This window comes from Ceratotherium simum, chromosome 5 (genome assembly GCF_057802395.1).
Source record: "Ceratotherium simum simum isolate JZ-2026a chromosome 5, ASM5780239v1, whole genome shotgun sequence".
Lineage (NCBI taxonomy): Eukaryota > Metazoa > Chordata > Mammalia > Perissodactyla > Rhinocerotidae > Ceratotherium > Ceratotherium simum.
This window is the reverse complement of record NC_141904.1, coordinates 46,967,745-46,986,072: the sequence shown is the minus strand read 5'-3', so window position 1 is coordinate 46,986,072 and position 18,328 is coordinate 46,967,745. Positions and strand designations below refer to the sequence as shown.

At 52.7% G+C, this 18,328-nt stretch overlaps 1 protein-coding gene across 2 annotated transcripts; it reads right to left on the bottom strand.

The window, feature by feature from the left end:
* Positions 1-1,533: 1,533 nt before the first annotated feature.
* CLEC3B (C-type lectin domain family 3 member B) lies at positions 1,534-16,037 on the bottom strand. Of its 2 annotated transcripts, none has more exons than XM_004419595.3 (3): positions 11,123-16,037; positions 6,416-6,514; positions 1,534-1,945 (listed from the first exon to the last, which is right to left on the bottom strand). In XM_004419595.3, the coding sequence occupies exons 1-3, from the start codon at positions 11,460-11,462 to the stop codon at positions 1,545-1,547; spliced, it is 840 nt and encodes a 279-aa protein (XP_004419652.2). In that variant the 5' UTR covers positions 11,463-16,037; the 3' UTR covers positions 1,534-1,544. The 2 variants fall into 2 exon arrangements, with proteins under 2 accessions (XP_004419652.2, XP_087286971.1); XM_087430845.1 differs by having other exon boundaries at positions 8,525-11,170.
* Positions 16,038-18,328: the final 2,291 nt, after the last annotated feature.

Here is an 18,328-nt window from a genome sequence, read left to right as displayed (position 1 = left end):
AAATCAAACTATCTCAATTTATTACTGAAGGCAAGCTTGACACACTAAATGACAACCAGGAAGAAAAGGTGCTGCAGAAGTCCACACAGTGGAGAATGCCACGGCTGATGGGATAAGGAAGACTTCCCCTGGGAGATGTCGCTAGAGCCCAGCCTACGTGGTTGGATGGGCTGAGTCACACCAGGAGCTGGCCAGGAGCCTCTGGGAATCACTAGGCCACTTCTGATGTTTTATTTCAGGAAAGTTCCAGGACATGAAGCGAGCATCACAGTGGTGGTGGAAAGGCCAAGGTCCTTGGAATCAGCCCTGGGTTAAATCCTGGCTCTGCTGTGTGACCAAAGGAAGTCACTCAACTTCAAAGGAAGCCTCGACTTCCTCTTCTACAAGATGGGATAATAGCACATCTTGTCCTGGGTGGATCAGATTAATAAGACAACGTACTTAAAGTTCCTGCAATATGGGGGGCTCAATAAGTGGTAGCTGTTCTTGCTAGCAGGGAGCTTTCTGTGAGGAATGGGAAGGAAGGGGACACACCAGTCAGGGATTGTTGGAATTGTCATATTTGGCTCCTAGACCAGCCCCCAGAGTGTGCTGGGGAAAGATGAGGCGGCAAATCCCTCTGTGGGCAGCCTCTGTTCTCAGTCCCCAGCCCCACCCCCAGCAGGACTCAGCATGTCAGTGCATCACAAAATGGATCCACAACAAGCAGGGGTAGGGGGTGGGAGTGTCCCCCCTCCCCTGGAGTTGGGGAGGGGATACTGGATTCCAACACATGGAAGTGGAGTTTACAAAAGGAAGCCTGGAAATCTGAATAATGGCTGTAACAGATAACAATACCATATCAGAGTTAATTTCCCAACTTTGATAACAGTGCTGTGCTTAAGTAAGAAAATGTCCTTGCTTTCAGTAAACATACTGAAGTATTGAGGGGTCAGGGGGCATCATGTATGCAATTTACTGTCAAATCGTTCAGAAAAAATAAAAGGATGAAGCAAATATGGGAAAATGTTAATGTTCGGGAAATCTGGATGAAGGGTATACAGGAATTCTTGCAACTTTTCTAAGTAGGAAATCATATAAAAAGAAAAAAGGCAGCAGCAGTCCGGGCTTCTCTGTCTCCCCTTATTCTTTTCCTCCTCCCTCTCCTCAGGCCTCCTCTCCGTCCCCTGTTGAGAATCCATACGTGGTGTGAAAGGCGTGTGTCCAGCTCCCCTTCCTTCGCCAGCTCCCTTGTCACCTCCTTCCACACGCCCTCTCCCCGGGCTTTCCGCCAGGCTCCTGGAAATCTCCCGCCCCCGCGGACGCAGCACAGACCACAGCGACTCTCCGCCAAGCTGCACCGACTTTATTTGCAAAGAGAAGGGTACCTGCCGAGCGGGGATCCGGGGCTGGAAGGTCCCCACGGCCGCTTTTCCGGCCCCCCATGACCCCCGGCCCTCCTTCGGCCCCCGACCCTCTCGCCACTCCGACCCTCTCAGCCCTCCCCCACCCCCCACCATCCCGCTCCCTGTGCCCCGCCCGCCGACCCCGCGCCCCGCCGCCGGCTACACGATGGCGAACTGGCAGATGTAGGGCAGCTGGTCGCGGCAGCGCTTGTCGAACCACTTGCCGTTGGCCGCGCCGGACAGGGCGGCGCAGTTCTCGGCCTTGCCGCCGTCGGGCTGCGCGGTGATCTCGGTCTCCCAGTTCTTGTAGGCGATGTGGCCGCCGGTCATGTCCACCCAGGCGCCCTCGGCCGCCATGTCGTTGAGGCCCAGCCAGATCTCGGCCTCGGCGCCCACGGCCTGCCGCAGGTACTCGTACAGGGCGTCGTTCTCCGCGCCCGTCTGCGGGGTGCCCAGCGTGCCCCCGCGCGAGATGCAGTCCTCGCTCGCCTCGTGGAAGGTCTTCGTCTGGGTGAAGGCCAGAAAGCACTTCATGTGCACCTTGGTGCCCTTCAGGCAGACTGGGAGAGGGAGAAATGGCCGTCACCGCACGTCTCCGCGTTCCCGAGCCAAAGAGCCAACCGCCAGGGGCGGGCCCGTCATCCTCCATCCCATCCCCATCCAGCCCATCGGTCCTGGACGGCCCCCGGACCCAGGCAAAAGGGCCGCGCTGCGGTGGACACTGATGCAGAGCCCAGATCCCCGTTCAAGAGGTCGTGGCGCTCCCGCTGCTGGGAGTGAGGTCAGCCCTCAGCTGCAGACAGCCCCTAGCTCAAGGTCACACTCCTTTCCAGGAGGCCACGTCCAGTGCGGGAGGGATGTGGGAGTGTAAAGTCGGGTCATCTCTGCCCAAGGCAGGATAATTCTCAAGGGCCCTGTCAGCTTCGGTGCTCCGTGGGGTGGCAGAGGATGGCATTGTGTCTGCACTGCTCCCACTCCCCCCTCTCCCCCTCTGCTTCTTCCCCTCCCTTCACAGGTGGGGATCCAAGGGCTCTTCCTAATAAACCAACTCCATCTCAGAGTGGGCTTCCCAGGGAGCCCAGCCAGAGCCACCCGCTCCAGTCTTCCAGCCACACCCTCCATAAGAGTAAGCAGCTTGCAGAGCTGGGGACTTGTCCCGCCCCAGAGCCTAGACCACACTCCAGGTACCAGGACCCCACATCCCTGCCCAAGAGGCCCAAGGAAGCTCCCAGCACCTGCCGGGGTCCTCTTCCCTGGTCAGTGCTCCTGAGAGCTGGTTGGGGTGGGGGCTGGGAGGATGGAGCCAAGACTGCGAGACCCCTCAGACAGAAGAGATGGCACAGGCTGTGGGCCAGGGGCTGGCTCCTTCAGACACAGAGTCTTGAGGAGTCCAAGAATTCTAAATTTGAGTCTGGCCTTAAGGGTTGTGATGAAGGTGTATATTCGGTCATTAGGAGGCTAGAATGTGGTTTTGCTTAGTAGTTTGGTCTTGAGCTGGGTTTATAACTTACATATTTAGACAGATGGGGTGTGTGTCTCCGTTTGTCCTCTTGCAGCAGACCTTGCCGATGTTAGGGGTGAATCTGCACTTCACCCCCCATCCCGTCCACTCACTCACACACCTGCTCCTTCATTCCACTCCATTCTCTCAGAAAACATCTCCACATCCCCATGGGCATCCAACACTTGTGGAGCTCTAAACTTGGGGCCTGAAGCGTTACAGAGGTGTCTTGACTCTCAGACTCTGTCCCAAGCCAGCCGGCCCTACCTTGTGCCATCCTGCAGTTTATCCAAGCCAGCCTTCATTGCCCTTCCCAGCCTGGCCCCAGGGACGCTGTGATATGCTGTCTAGTCCCCCTTTGGGGATGAAGAACTTACTACCCCAGCTGCTGGGAGTGCTGCGGTAAGAGGCCCTTAGCTCTCAGTCCCCTTTGGGGATTGCCTCAATGGACGACAGCCACCACGCCCAAGGCGCGCCCCTCCCCAGAGCAGCCTGCACCCAGGGACTGGCCATGAGCCCTCCTGCCCCAACTCAGGACAGCTCTGAGGGGTCGTCCGTCGTCAGGACTCGCTCTGCAGTCGCCTGAGGCTCTCGTTGAGGCCACAGCGCAGCTCGGTTTCTCCCTCTGTCCACTCTTGCTTCCTCCTGTCCCTCCCCTTCCCCAGGTGCCGACCCTAAGGGTGCTCCCTAGTAGACCTCCTGCAGCCACACTCCACCTCAGGGCTGCTTCCCAGGAACCCTACCTGTAACACGCCCTCCAGCACACTGTTAGTCCTCAGGAAATGTTAGTCCTAGTACGTTATCATCGTTACTAACATTTTGTTGCTCCCATCTATTCATGATCTTGTTGATTCATGCTAGCCCTTCTCCATGTCTTTGCACCTGCTGTGCCCTCTTTATCCTCCTACACATGCTTTAAGGGGTTCAGTGAATACAGTGATCCCATGAATATATGGAGGCTCCCAGAGAGCAGGGCTCTGGCTGGGTCACTTCTGCCTCCTTTAGCCTGGCAGAGGCACTCTGGGTGGGGACCTCACATGTGTTTGCTGATTGGGAGAGGGAAGAGACAGATGGTGGGAGGGGAGAATTGCTCCCCTAACCTCTAAGTCTCTCCAATCTTTAGCTAGGTCAACAGAGCTCAGGAATGCTTTGGGTGGGGTTGCTGACAAGGTGATTTGCCGGTTGTGGTAGTAAAGGAGAGGACAAGGAGAGGAGGAAGGTCCCCAAGGAGGCCAGGAGACCGTGAACTCCCTGGGAATCAGCAGACATGGAGGGGGTGTTTGGACCTCCATATGCCATGGACTTGTGCAGGGAGGTCCCCACCACATCACCTCCCCTCAGGGGGCAAGTGGCATCTGGGTTACACGAACTTTGCACAAGCATAAAGCTGAGACGTGAGAGAGACCTTAGAACTTGCCCTGCAAATCTATCTCCATTCCTTTCACTTTATAGATGAGGAAACTGAGGCCCAGAGTGGCACTGTGCTCATTCAAAACATTCCCTCTGTGGCAGATGCTGTCGGTTGACTCAGTCAACACCCCTTCTCCCTGGTCTGCCTCCCCTGCAGAGGCTGGAAAAGCTTCATTCTCGCATTGAAGCTACAGGTGGTCATATGAAGAGTTCTGGTCAATAGGATGGAAGTGGGAGACTTTACTTTCCTTCTTGCCTTGAATGCACTAGTGATGCCTGGAGTTGAGGTCGCCGTCTTGGAACCATGAGGTGAAACTTTTGAACAAAAGCAGCTACCTCCTTCCATACTCACTTTTTGTTTAAGCCACTTTTAGGTTTTCTATTACTTGAAGCCAAAACGTCCTTGGTAGATGCTTCCTTTCTGGAGCCCCCTCCTCCCACTGCCATGTTAAGCAAATTGTCCAAAGTCACGTGTTTGTCCTCCCTTCAACAAAAATTTACTGAGTGTTGATATGTGACAGGCACTGTGCTGGGCAGCGTGGCAGGAGAGACAAGGGCAATCAAAAGCAAACATAGCCTCTGTGTTTCTGGGGCTCATAGCTTAGTGGGGGAGGCATACATAAACCGACAAATGAATCTGACATTACAAACTGCAGTAAGTGCAATCAAGCAGAGAATACCATTCTATAAGAGCCTGAGTGAGACGAGGGATTAGAGGCTCCAAGAAGGTGATGCTAGAAGCATTTATTAGGTGGATCTTGAGGAGAGCAATCCAGGCTGCCAGAACAGCATATGCAGAGGCCCTGTGGTGGGAGGGACAGAGCGTGGCACTTGAGAGGGACAGAAGGACGGCCAGTGTGAATGCTGAAAGAAAAGACCTCAGTCGGAAGGAGAATGTGAAAACTACCTAGTAGGAAGCATCTCGGAGGTTTCTGAGGAGGCAGGAGGGAGGGGGAGGGCCAAGGCCCAGGAGATGGATACACCTTGTTCAGAGAAGCAACAGGTGAGAGGGTGGTTGTGGGCACAGGGAGGTCTGTAGATTTCCTAAAAGGAGCCAAGGCGATTCCCAGATGATCACTTGAGAGGCAGCATAGCAGAGCTAAAAGCGAGGTCTGCCCCTCTCAGCTGTTGGTAAGACACTCAGCTTCCCGGTAGAAAATGGAGGTGGGTTATAGTAATAGGCCCACTGCACGGGTTTTCCGTGAAGGATGCATTCACGTACACAAAGCACTTAGAACAGTGGCAGGCACGTGGTAAGCTCCTGTTACCTCTTATTATCGGTCTATATTCTCTGTGTTCTCCAGGGCCAGGTCATGAAGGGGTAGGTGAGTCTGAGACGAGTGGAAAATGGAGACAATATGAAAGGAGCACGGTGGAGCGGGAGAGAATGGGTTGCCTAGGTGGGCTGGCCAGGCAGCACTGGGGCAGGGGGTGGTGACCTGACTGTGCCCCACCTCCACATTTATGTGACTTTGTGCCTCCTTGCTCGGCTGCTTGGTACAGGACCAGGAAGACCCAAGCCCGCCTTTCCTCACACCCAGCACACACCGGGCAGGCTGCTTCCGTAGATCCTAATCTGTACTAACCAGCATGGTGAACAGGGAACAAGGAACAGGACCTCTCTATGCCTCAGTTTCCCCATCCTTAAAACGGGGATGATAAATCCTGCCTCAGCATAATTAGGATTGAGAGTGACAGTGTCAACAAAGCTGCTGACACACAGGGAGTGAAGCTAACGTGCCCCCTAGGGCTGCAGGGGCTGACCGAGTGGAGAGTCCCCTGGAGCTCACCAGGGTGGGCCGCTGCCTCTGCCCACAGGGCACTCCAGGAGTCACGCTTCCAGTGGGCGGTAATGGGTTCTTGTGTGAAAGCTTTTTGTCCTTCTGGGACATTCCCATTTCCACACATGTCAGGGGATCTCCCCGAGAGGAAGCAGGCTGAGGAGGGGGGCTCCTGACCTGGTGCCTTGGCCTACGGGGCCCTGGCCTACAGGGCCTGGCTTAACAGAGCCAGCTGGGGCCCTGGTGCTGGCTGGAGGCTATAGGCACATTGCTGGCTGCCGGCCTGAGCCCTTCTCTCTGGTGTGCCCCTGCCCAGAGGGGCAGCCATCTGCACTCACCCGTCTGCAGGGCTTGCTGCTCCTTCAGCAGGGCCACCTCCTGGGCCAGGCTGTCCAGCTGGCTCTTGAGCTCCTCAAACATCTTGGGGGTCACGACATCTAGGATGAGTCAGAAGGAAGTAGAGACAATCACAAACACGTGAGGAAAGGACGGGGGTAGGGCAGGGACTGGGCGGGGTGGACTCTGCCTCTGTCAACCACCAGGAGACAAGGGGACAAGGGGAAATGACCCCCCTCGACCTTGCTATCTTGGCATGCCTTCTCTCTCTCTGTCCCTGCTGGTGGTAGTCTAAGTAATTGCTCGTGGTTTTCCTTCTGCTGGGAGGCCCCATCCTACACTTGCTCTTGCTAAACTGAGACCTATACTACATCTGTTTAGGAGTGTTGCTGGGGATCAGATGGGGTTAGGATTGGCAGGGGCTGGAGTGGGGGTGCAGGCAGCGCCTTCAGTGACCCCCAACCCCCCAACCTCCCTCCCAGCTCCAGAGGAGAACAGAGCACGGGAAGCAGGGCCATGGGCCCTTGAGACCTCCCAGGTTCACCTCCCCAGGCTGGAGCAACAGGACACGACCAGCAGGGCAGGCACTTCAGCCTGGGGCCGAGGGCGGCGGCACAGGGAAGCGTGTGCGTGGGCTCTGAGACTGCATGGAAGTGGGTGACCTGAAGCAAGTTGCTCAGCCCCTCTGAATTCAGTTTCCTCATCTGTAAGATGGGATAATAACACCACCTCGAGGACTCTGGAGAAGACTAGAGGCTAAGGGAAATAAAGCTTGTGACCAGTGCTGGGCTCATAATCAACCCTGTGACCTGCGCAATGTGTCTGTTCTATACCACCACTGCTTCACAGACAGGAAACTGAGGCCAGACTGAAGCAGCTCGCCTAAGATCGCAGAGCCAGCAGTTGGCAGGGCTGGCCCGAACCCAGGGCCACATGGCTCCAAGCTTGCTCTTCCCTAGCTCTGTAACAGCACACAGATTCCTAACATGAGCATCCTGAGCACAAAGGCCCTGATGGGAGCCGGTTGTGCAGTAGTCGGCAGCGGCAGGTAGAAACGTCCATGTGTGTAAGTTGAGAGCCTGTGCGTGGACCCGTCATTCTGAAATCCCAGAGGCTTCAGGAAATGCTGCGCTCAGCTTGAGTAGAGGGTGGAGAAGCACTTCCACAGTCCATTTGGCTGTACTGGCCTAAAGTCCTGTCATGACGGGTGAGGTCAGAGCCTTTGCAGGGGAATCACAGGAATCACAAACACAGGCAAGAAACATGCTTGTATGTACAGAAATCGGTGATGTAACTTATCAAATATGAGGAAAAAACACCAGATGAGCAAGACAAAAAAGGGAGGATTTGGGCTGATAAATAGCCTGACTGGGTTACATGTGCCTCACACTGGGCCTCTGCCTCAGCCAGATCACAGCCAGATCTGTACCCTGTCACATGATGCACCAGCACAGGGTGCCATGTAAGGTTATGCAAGCTGGGTACTGTACAAGGGCATTCAGCTGAGGAGACAAGTGGGGGCCCATTTCTAGCCCCTAAGCCTTGCCCTGGCTATGCTGTCTGACCAGACCAGAGAAAGGGTTGCCTTTCTATAATGTATCAGCTCGGAGGGGAAACCTTTTGTAATTTGCACCAAGGTGCCTCCAGGGACTGGCCAAGGAGCAAGGTGCTAACAGTGCTCCCCCCACAGGAAGGTGTGGGAGCAGGGGCATCTCTACAGCTCTGGGCAAGGAGTCAGGAGGCCCTTGTGCCGCCCTCTATCTCTGAGCCTCAGATTCCTGATGCAAGTTACTGAAATGGATGCCCTCCAGGTGCCCCAGTCCCTCTCTAAGGGCCTGTGACCCCCAAGGAGGCCATCCTGCCCACCTGAGCTCCTCCGCCAGATGTGGCCACGTGGCCCCTGGAGCTCCAGCTGCCCGTGCCCTCCCTGCATGCCTCACCTCTGCCTAACCCCACACTGCCGCTCAGGCCACACGCCACACCATGAGCAGATGAGCTCCCAGAAGCACCCTGGGCTCTCCCCCTCTCACCTCACCCTGGGGGCTGGGATGGGGCCTTAGTCACCCTTTCCTCCCTTTGGCAGTCTCACCAACTTGTTCTCCGCCACTCACCCCAGGCCCCAGCTGGTCTCCTGGGCACGAGTCCCTCCTCTGGACTCCCTTCCCCCTTTTGTGCACTGGCCCCTACAGCCAGATTCTTCCTGTGATCCTCAACCCTGGCTGTTCCCGGGAATCGCTGGAGACTTGTGGAAAAGGCAGATGCTGGGGCCCAACCCCTGATTCAGCATTTCTGGGACTGGGGCCCAGGTATCTGGGTTTTAGTGTGTTCCCCAGGTGACGCCGATGCCTGTGTGAGAATCACTGCCGCTCTCGCATCGATTTGCATCTTAAGAGCAGGGATGGTGATCCCCTGCTGTGGTGCTTGGCACACATATTGGCCCTTTGTGGAGAAAGAGTTCTGTAAGCATCTGTTGTGTGTGTGGCAATAGGTGGAAGGAAGAAAACCCAAGGTGAGTCGGACCACTGAAGTGGGTTTCAGTGAGAGGCCGAGCGGAACAGTACGCTCCGCTGTTGCTGGCGGCTGTTCTGTGGGTCTCTGGGATCCCGGACCTCCAGGGGCACCTCCATGGAGACCACTTGGGGCCAGGGGTCTAGTGACAGCTGGAGAGGACCAAGGCATCATGTGGTCTGATCTTCTCCTTTTTCACATGATCAAATACATGATTTACATGATGAAATAAATAAATACTATATCTTTGGTAATTGAGAAATTAGCAACTATTTTCCACATTCAAAAATTTATTATTTGCCTTTGGTACTGTGCATCCTTTACAAAGAATGTCCCTTGGTGGCAGTTTTAGCTAATGCTCGTGGGCACAACCATGCATGGTATTGAGTCTTCTCTCTCTCTCTCTCTTTTTTTTTTGTGAGGAAGATTAGCCCTGAGCTAACATCTGTTGCCAATCCTCCTCTTTTTGCTGAGGAAGACTGGCCCTGAGCTAACATCCATGCCCATCTTCCTCTACTTTACGTGGGACGCCTGCCAGAGCATGGCTTGATGAGCAGTGCATAGGTCCACACCCAGGATCCGAACCTGCGAACCCCGGGCCACCAAAGCGGAGCACGCGAACTTAACCACTGCATCACTGGCCCAGCCCCTGAGTCTTCTCTCTCTTTTTTTTTTTTTTGTGAGGAAGATCAGCCCTGAGCTAACATCCATTGCCAATCCTCCTCCTGTTTTTTCCCCAAAGCCCCGGTAGATAGTTGTATGTCATAGTTGCACATTCTTCTAGTTGCTGTATATGGGACGCGGCCTCAGCATGGCCGGAGAAGCGGTGCATTGGTACACGCCCGGGATCCGAACCTGGGCCACCAGCAGCGGAGCGCGCGCACCCAACCGCCAAGTCAGGGGGCTGGCCCTGAGTCTTCTCTTTTTAATAAACATTTTCTAGAAGGTAACATATGCATATAATTAAAAAAAAAGAAAAAACACAGTTCAAAAAGTTAAAATCTCCTTCCCAATTGAGACTGCCCCCAGCTCCCCAGTTTTTCTTCCCAGAGGTAATCACTGTTACTAACTCTTGTGGATCCTTCCAGAAAAATTCCATGCGTATACAAGTAAATACGTATTTTTATATAAATCTCTTTTTCAAAACATGTTGGCATACTATCCATTCTGTTTTAAACTTTTTTTTGTTTACCTTATAAACTGAACCTTGGAGATTATTTTCCATCAGGACCCAGATCTGCCCCATTCTTTGTGGCAGCCCTGTGGGTCTCCGTGGTCCTGATGTACCTTTCTGTACGTCACTAGTCCATGGCCAACGGGCAGCTGTGTGTTGACAGAGGAGGCTCGGAGAGGGGCCTGAGTGCGGCCCACGTCCCCTTGCCCTGCCTCTTCTGTGCTCTTGGCCCTGGCCGCCTGGTTCTTGGCCTAAATCTGCACTGTCGTCCCCTGGAGCTCTCTCTCCTGGCCTCTGAGCCCTGGGGGGTGACAGCCCGGGTCATTGCCATGGCGTTTCACTAATGTTGTCTCAACACAGCTCAGGGTGACTCACTGCAGGCAGGGCTCCTGCTTGCCGCAGCCAAGGCAACCCAAGGACACCCCAAACCCCAGAGGTGACAGAGGGAGAGAAAAGCTGCTTCCAGTGTCCAGTTTGGGTTTGAAAATTTTTATTTCCTCAAGGCTGTGATACACTATATAACCGAGAATTAACTTGTTCCGGTTTTTTTTTTCCTGTGCATCAAGTATATCCCATGCGCCAGGCACTTTACATGTTTTGTATGATTGAATCCTCATGACAAGCCTCTGAGCCAATGCCACTATCCCCATTTTACAGTTGAGAAACCCAAGGATTGGAGATTGCAAAGCAGAGCCCATCAGCACTCCCTGATGAAAGTCGAGCATCTCCAGACTGCCAAGCCAAAGGTTTGATTTCTTTAAAATATTGGGAGGTGGGAAGGGGAGGGGGGGGAGGAGTGGATGTCAGTTTAGATGATCTGGAAGGTTCTTTCTGATTCTGAAAGTCAGTGATCCTTATAGTTCTGACAACTGCCCCTGCTATTGGAGAACTCCCCCAGGCCCCAGGGGGCACTTTAAAGTTCTTTGGAGTCGTCAAGAAGGAAAGTGAAGGGAAAGGAGCCTGAGGACCAGTGAAGAGGGTGACCAGCTCCCTGGAAGATGGGGAGGGGCCCCGCCCCCTTCCTTACCTTTCTTGGCATTTGCAGCCTTCTTGACCTTGAGGCTTGGCTGCTCGGTGGTGACCTGCGTCAGGAGGGAGAAGAGGCAGAGGAGCAGGTAGGCCCCCCAAAGTGCCATGCTGCTGCACCGGCTGGGGCTGCGGCTGCTGCCTGCAGTGGGCCTGGATAGGAGAGCAGTGGCAGCTGCCGCCCAGGCTGCACGTCTTAAGGCAGCGGCCACAAGGACCTCTGTCCAGGAAACCCTCCCAGAGTTGGCTGCAAGCGTGCCAAAAAAAAAAAAAAAGCCTGCACAAGGAGGAAGGCCTGGGAGCCGCAGAGCCTCGCCTCCCGGGGAACGCCCACCCAGCATCCTGGCCCTGCCTTCTAAAACAGAGTCATTATTTTCTAGGATTCTGAAATATCCATCAGAGTCATCATAGCTCGCATCTGTTGAGCTGTCACCTTGGGCAGGTGCGGGGTCATGCCCTGCCCTGGCATTAGCTCATGGAGGCCTCACACCAGCAACATGGGGGAAGTACTGTCATTTCCCCATTTTACAGTTGAGGAAACTGAGGCTCAGTGAGGTTAAGGGACTTGCCCAACCTACCCAGCTCTTATGGGCAGTGCGGGTATTTGAACCCAAGCAGGGTGACTCCAGAACAGTTACACTACGATGCTTCTTTACAGAGTGATCTCAGGCTGACTGCCCATTTGTCTAGAATGTTTGTTATCATTATTTTGTGGTTCTGTCTCTAGGCACTAGATGCAGCTTTGGTTAAAAATACAAGGGAGTCCTCTCCTTTCTTCACCTTCCATTTCTCAACCATCCTATCCTGAAGCAGAGGTGACTATGGCGGGAGAGGGGGAGGCCATGGTGCCCCAGAGTGTGTCAGAGATGGAGCAGGGAGAAAAGAATGTCCCGGAGAGGGGCAGCCTGGTGTGGGTGTCAGGGCCCAGCAGGGTGAAGGGGGGCATCACCAGAGGGGCAGAGGCCCTACATGGAGTATTGAAGTCCAAGCAAGGAGAGGAGGGGATCTGCATGGGAAAGAGGGTGGTGGCAGACATGAGAGATTAGTTGCATACAGGGGCATCCATCGAATAAGCAAATCTATTAAAGACAATGGGAGCCAGGTTTCTCATTGTCAGACAAGGGAGGTACAAATACAGAGAGAGAGAAAACTAGAATGAATTCTATGATGTAGGACTAAAATTGGAGCCATCAGTGTGCAATTGTGGACTTCAACATATAAAGATGAATCCATAAATTTAGACGGGAATGTGCGCATCTGTTCCCCAGCTGTCACTGGGAGGGCCTGGGAGCAGCAACCCCTGCAAAGCTTCCAGCATTCCTAGCATCCACGCACGGGCTTCTAAATACAGTTTTCCACTAAAAGGAACCAGAGTACCTCAGGGAAATGATGATTTCAAGGCTGGGGCAGGGAAAGTCGAAAATGAGCCAGGAACAAGTTGTTTTGCCAGAAAGCAAGGAAGTGCTTAAAGAGTGACGGGGACATGCCAGCAGGACACAGAGCCAGCTTGAAGGAGCTTCCCAGGGACAGGGACAGTTTGAGCATGAAAATAGTGATGGGAACAATAAAACCACGAGTGCACGGAGATATAAATAAATGAGTGAATACACCGAAAGTCTGATGAGGAATGGGATATTTTCATAGTCTCAAGTTACTTGCCCACAAGACAGTTATTACTACAAGGAGAAAAAGAGTAATGTCAGAGTGGAGAAGCCAGGCAGACATCACCTCAGTCAAGTGACCAACAGCATCAACACTGGGACAATGGAAAGCCTGTAGCCCCTGAGCACCTGATGGGGTGCAGGGAGAACGCAGCATCACTTCCGTGAGATTCCTGCCAACGAAGCATCACACAAACCCAAACGAGAGGCTTTCCACAAGATGATGGCCCTGTAATCTTCCAAACTGCCCAGGTCGTGTCTGAAGAATGGTTTCAGACTGAAGGAGACTGAAGACACACGACAACAAATGCAACGTGTGATTCTGGACTGGCCCCTTCCGCTCTCAAGGACGCCATTGGAGCAACTGGAGAAACCTGAGGGGTCTGAGGAGCACGCGGCAGTGACATCTCCCGGTTAGCGTCCCGATTTGAATGGTGTGCTGTGAGTACACATGAGAGTGGCCTTGTCTGTAGGAAACACACACTGAACCACGCGGTCGTGATGGGGCATCAAGTCGACCACCTATTCACAAATGCTGCAGGGGATGAATGTGCTTTATGCTGTAGCTGCAAATTTTCTGTGAGCTTGAGATTGTTCAAAAAGAAAATGCAGTACCACGTAATTCAGGCTCTTCTTCCAGGGACCCCACCTTGCCGCATCTGATTTAGGGAGGGATCTGTCCGCAGCCTGCCTGGGCTGGCCAGGGGCACTGCGGTCACGCCAAGGGCGGGAGCCCGGGACAGGCAGTGAGCACTTGCATGGCCCTTTGATGACACTGGGCTCCATCTCTCACATTCTCAAGAGTGGGAGAGGGTTTTATATTGCAGCTGGGCCCTCAGTGAGTCAGCTGGGGCCAAAGATTACACAACCTAACAGGGGCCTTGCTTCCTGGAACTCTGGGTGGGTAGCACGTGGCAAGAGAAAATTACTATTCTTTTTTCTAACTCCTTTGCTTTCCTGGTTTTCTCACCTTGGCTCTTCGGCAATAGGGAAATGGAAGGAGTTTGTTTCCAAGTACGAGGCGGGCAGAGGCCCCACGTTTTCCAGGCTGGGCCTGATTGTTGAGGTCCTGCCCTAGATATGCTGGAGAGGAGGTCCCAGAAAAGCTCTGCTGCAGCAATTCAGAAAACTGAGAACCCCTGGGTGCTGCTCCGTGTCTCGTCACAGGAGCCATGCTGTCAGGACACCCAGGAACTGTTAGCACCCCACCAGTCCCTCATTCACCCCACAATGTGCCTGGGCCTGTGTGAGGCCCTGGGGGTTCAACGTGAGGGGCCCACTGTGCCATCCGGACTGCAGTGGGCTCTCACAGGGCTAACACAGAAGGGCGGGGCAAGGAAAGAAGGTGGCCCCAACCTGAGGAAGGGACACAGAGGGGTTGGTCAGGGGAGGGGAGAGGAGGGACGGTGGACAGTGCTCCAGGCAGAGGAAACAACACGTTCTAGATCCTGTGAGGAAGAAATCAAGCTGGAGGTGTAGAGGGGACCAGATCTCAAAGGGCTGTTCCAGCCTGTTAAAAGACTTTGGACACAAGCCTGGAGGCAGTGGAGGCCCACGAAGAACCAAGCTGGGGAGGGCAGTGATCAGACCACATACAGGAGGGAGAATTTTGGGTGCTGAGCGGGGGATGGGTAACAGAGATGTAACAGGGAGACATTAAGCATCTGTCCAACATTAGCCCCCAAGCAAGGTGGGGGCACACTTCACTGGGGGAAGGTGATTTTTACTACCTAACCTGGCAAGTGAACTCTCTGCACTTCAGGGAGAAGGCTTTCTCAGAGAGCTTTCCTTAAGCAGTGAGCAATGTCTTCGGTTTTTTCCCCCTGCAGGTTCTCACGAGCATGTGCGTGTGTGTGTATGCATGTGTGCACTACACAGAGCTCCTCTACAAGCACCTGGGAGTCACCTGCGCTTGTTAAAATGACTTATGTGAAATTACGGCAGGCAAGTGCCTTGGTTTGGGGCCTCTTCAGGTTTAGGCTTGGCATGTCTCCCAAGGAGAGTCTACCTAGCCGCAGAGATACACCAACAGCCAGCCCTGAGAGAAGACAAGTCCATCACACACTTCAAACTTGTACCCATCACCATGCGTGTAGCGCCCTCAGAATGAGGTTTTACAATAACTCTTGTCTTCTGAATAGCATGTTGCTCTGCATCATATTTGTGTGTGTTAAAAGCGCTATTTCATTAAATGTAAAGATTTAAAATATATCACCATTTTTTGTAACGCTGTTTTGGCATTCATCATTTTTTTGTTTCAGGGGGCCTCAAAAAATGCAAGTGGCCCACTGTCTCCCAACCTCTGAGTTACAGAGCAGTTGAAGAGGCTGTCTGGTATAACCACCCCTCGATAGGGGACGCCCCCTTCCACTGAGCCTGTCAAACGTCACCATGTTCTTGCTTAAACCCTTCCTGGGACGAGCAGCTCAGTGATCTGCAAAGCAGCTGGCTCCATCATTAGACACTCAGCTTGTTATCAAGTACCCCTGTGGTGAGGCAGGCAGGTCTCCGAAACATCACCCAGTGATCCCTGGCACCAGCCTCCGGAGCAATCGTGTAAGAGGCCAGCAAATATTTGAAACTGGCCATCGTGTCCTTCTTTGACTCTCTCTTCTCCATGTTCCTTTCCCCTTTTTCTCCCAACTGGCCTCTACGATATGGTTCCTGGACGTTTTTAACTTTCAGGAAAATCACCTTTGGACAGAAGTCTGCTTGTTACTGTCCTCGTTGTGGTGCAGCTCCCAGAACAAAACATGTTCTCAAGGGGCTTGCCCGTGGGCAGGAGCCTGTCTCCTGTGGTCAGACTGGACACTATTTAGAAAGCCATAGATACACGGGCTCTTTGCAGCAACCATGCCTCATTTGTTGCCAGTGTTGAGCTTATGGCCATTAGATACACAGATCCCCTTGTCCACCCCCAGCTCTCGCTGGCCAGGTGAGAACTGCCACCGTGGCCACCTGCAATGGACTCACCAACGGCCCTGGTGGAGTCTATGGATCTCATCCTTCCAGCAGGAAAGATCTGCTGGCACTGTCCACGAGGCCTCAACCAGTGGTAGGGCAGCAAGTGGCAGTGGTTTCAGCCAGGAGGACACTGGATTAATGTTCATGAGTGACCCACCCTCAAGGAAATGTCCCTTAACTAACACACCACCCTCAGGGCTCAGTCTTTTTTTTTTTGAGGTCGCATTGATTTATAACATTGTATAAATTTCAGGTGTACATCATATTTCACCTCTGTATAGGCTGCATGTGTTCCCCACCAAAAATCTAGTTGCCATCTATCACCATACACGTGCGCCCCTTTACCCCTATCACCCTTCCCCCATCCTCCCTCCCCTCTGGTAACCACCAATCTGTTCTCTGCATCTATGTGTGTGTTTATCTTCCACATGAGTGAAATAATATTGTATTTGTCTTTCTCATCTGACTTATTTCACTTAGCATAATACCCTCAAGGTCAATGAATGGATAAAGATGTGGTATACATATATACAAAGGCCCCATCTTTTCATACAAATTTCCCTGCACAAAGAATGATCTTGATAACAAAGCCCAGAGGCAGAAAAAATCAGAAGAGAGCTCTAAAAGGCACATTTCAGTTTTTCAGTCTTTTTTTTTACCTCCAAAGCTGTTGGAAGTATAAGTTATACAAAACAAGCTCTGGCCACCCCACCCAGGTCAGCCCAAACAACATGAAAACTTCTGGCCCAACATGGAGCCATCCACCACCTGCTATCCTCGCCCTGCACAGATGTTTCCTTTCAGCTCCACTGGCCCTGTGTCAACAGAAATGTGGCCCGCCTATGGAGGCAGAGAACTTTCCATGCTCTCTTCAAAGGTAAGAGCATCCACAGTGTGCCAAGGACGGCAGTCTCAGCTTTTAGTCAAAACCAAAGACAAATGGTCTGTAACCTTGGCCTCAGTGACCCTGATTAGGAAAGTCATTTGTTCCTTTTCAAACCTTGTTGGCCTGGTGCTCTGTCATTCATTCAACAAGTATTGCCTCTGCCCCTGTGTGCCAGGCCCTGGGGCACACAATACTGGGGAAGGCAATACACCACTCAGCCAAGTTCTTAGATCTCATGGGGCCCAAATTCCTTGCTGTTTTGTTCCTAAAGGTCAGCAGTGTCCTCGTGGAAAGAGAACAGGGAGAACTGGATTCCAACTCTGGTTCAGACACCTGATACTGTGTCCTGCGGGGCAGGTTATTCAAGACCCAGATTCTTTTTCTATAAAATGGGGCAATAATCTCTACCCTGCCTAAACAATGGGATTCTTCTTTTTCTTTTTTTGGTGAGGAAGTTCAGCCCTGAGCTAACATCTGATGCCAATCCTCCTCTTTTTGCTGAGGAAGACTCGCCCTGAGCTAACACCCATGCCCATACTTCCTCTACTTTATATGGGACGCCACCACAGCATGGCTTAATAAGCGGTACGTCGGTGCATGCCCGGGATCCAAACCGGCGAACCCCGGGCCGCTGCAGCAGAGCGCGCACACTTAACCGCTTGTGCCACCGGGCCGGCCCCAACAATGGGATTCTTGCAATAAGCACACAGAAATCCCAAGTGTGAGGCAGCTGGGCAATCTGCAAAGGTGTAGGAAGGAGGAGAACAGGTCTGAGAAGACACACGGCCCTCAGGGCTCACTGGCCTCTGTCCACTCCCTTTATTCCTTCCACTCCAGGGGCGAGACAGTAAATCACCTGATTTGTAAATCTGGGAAGAATAAACTGGGCATACTCAGCCCAGTTTTGTGCTTACCTTGTCTTTAGCTATAATAGCTCACACGAGAAAAAATAGAAAATCTGATTAACTCTATAGGATGCTCATGAGATTTCAATCTACTTTACATCAGAGAGAGGTAGATTTCTCTGGCCCCCATATAGCCTTAGAATTTGACAAATATAAACCCAGCTGTGCATTTAGGGATCATGAAGTTTCCAAATTATCACACTAGCCCTATACAAGCTCACCAGAAGTTTTGCTGTTTTTTCTTTTTCCCCTATAGAATCCCTCTATGTGCACCAAGTCTAATCCTTGGCCCATGTCCAGAATCTGCAAATGCCCCCCGGGAAGAAAATGGCTGGTGACAGACTTCTCACTTCTTCTTCTTCTTTTTTTTTTTTTTTTGGTGAGGAAGATTAGCCCTGAGCTAACATCTGTTGCCAGTCCGCCTCTTTTTGTTGAGGAAAACTGGCCCTGGGCCATGCCAATCTTCCTCTACTTTATATGGGACGCCACCACAGCATGGCTTGACAAGCGGTGCGTGGGTGCACGCCCGGGATCTGAACCCGCAAACCCCGGGCTGCCGCAGCAGAGCGCCCGCACTTAACCGTTACGCCACTGGACCAGCCCAGACTTCTCACTTCTGAAGATCTCTCCCTTCTCTGGAATTTTTCAAAGAACCAGCTTTTGGTTTCATCAGTTTTCTCTATTGATTTCCTGTTTTCAATTTCATTGATTATTTCTTTTCTTCTGCTTACTTTGGATTTAATTTGCTTCTTTTTCTAGTTTCCTGAGGTGGAAACTTAGATAATTGATTT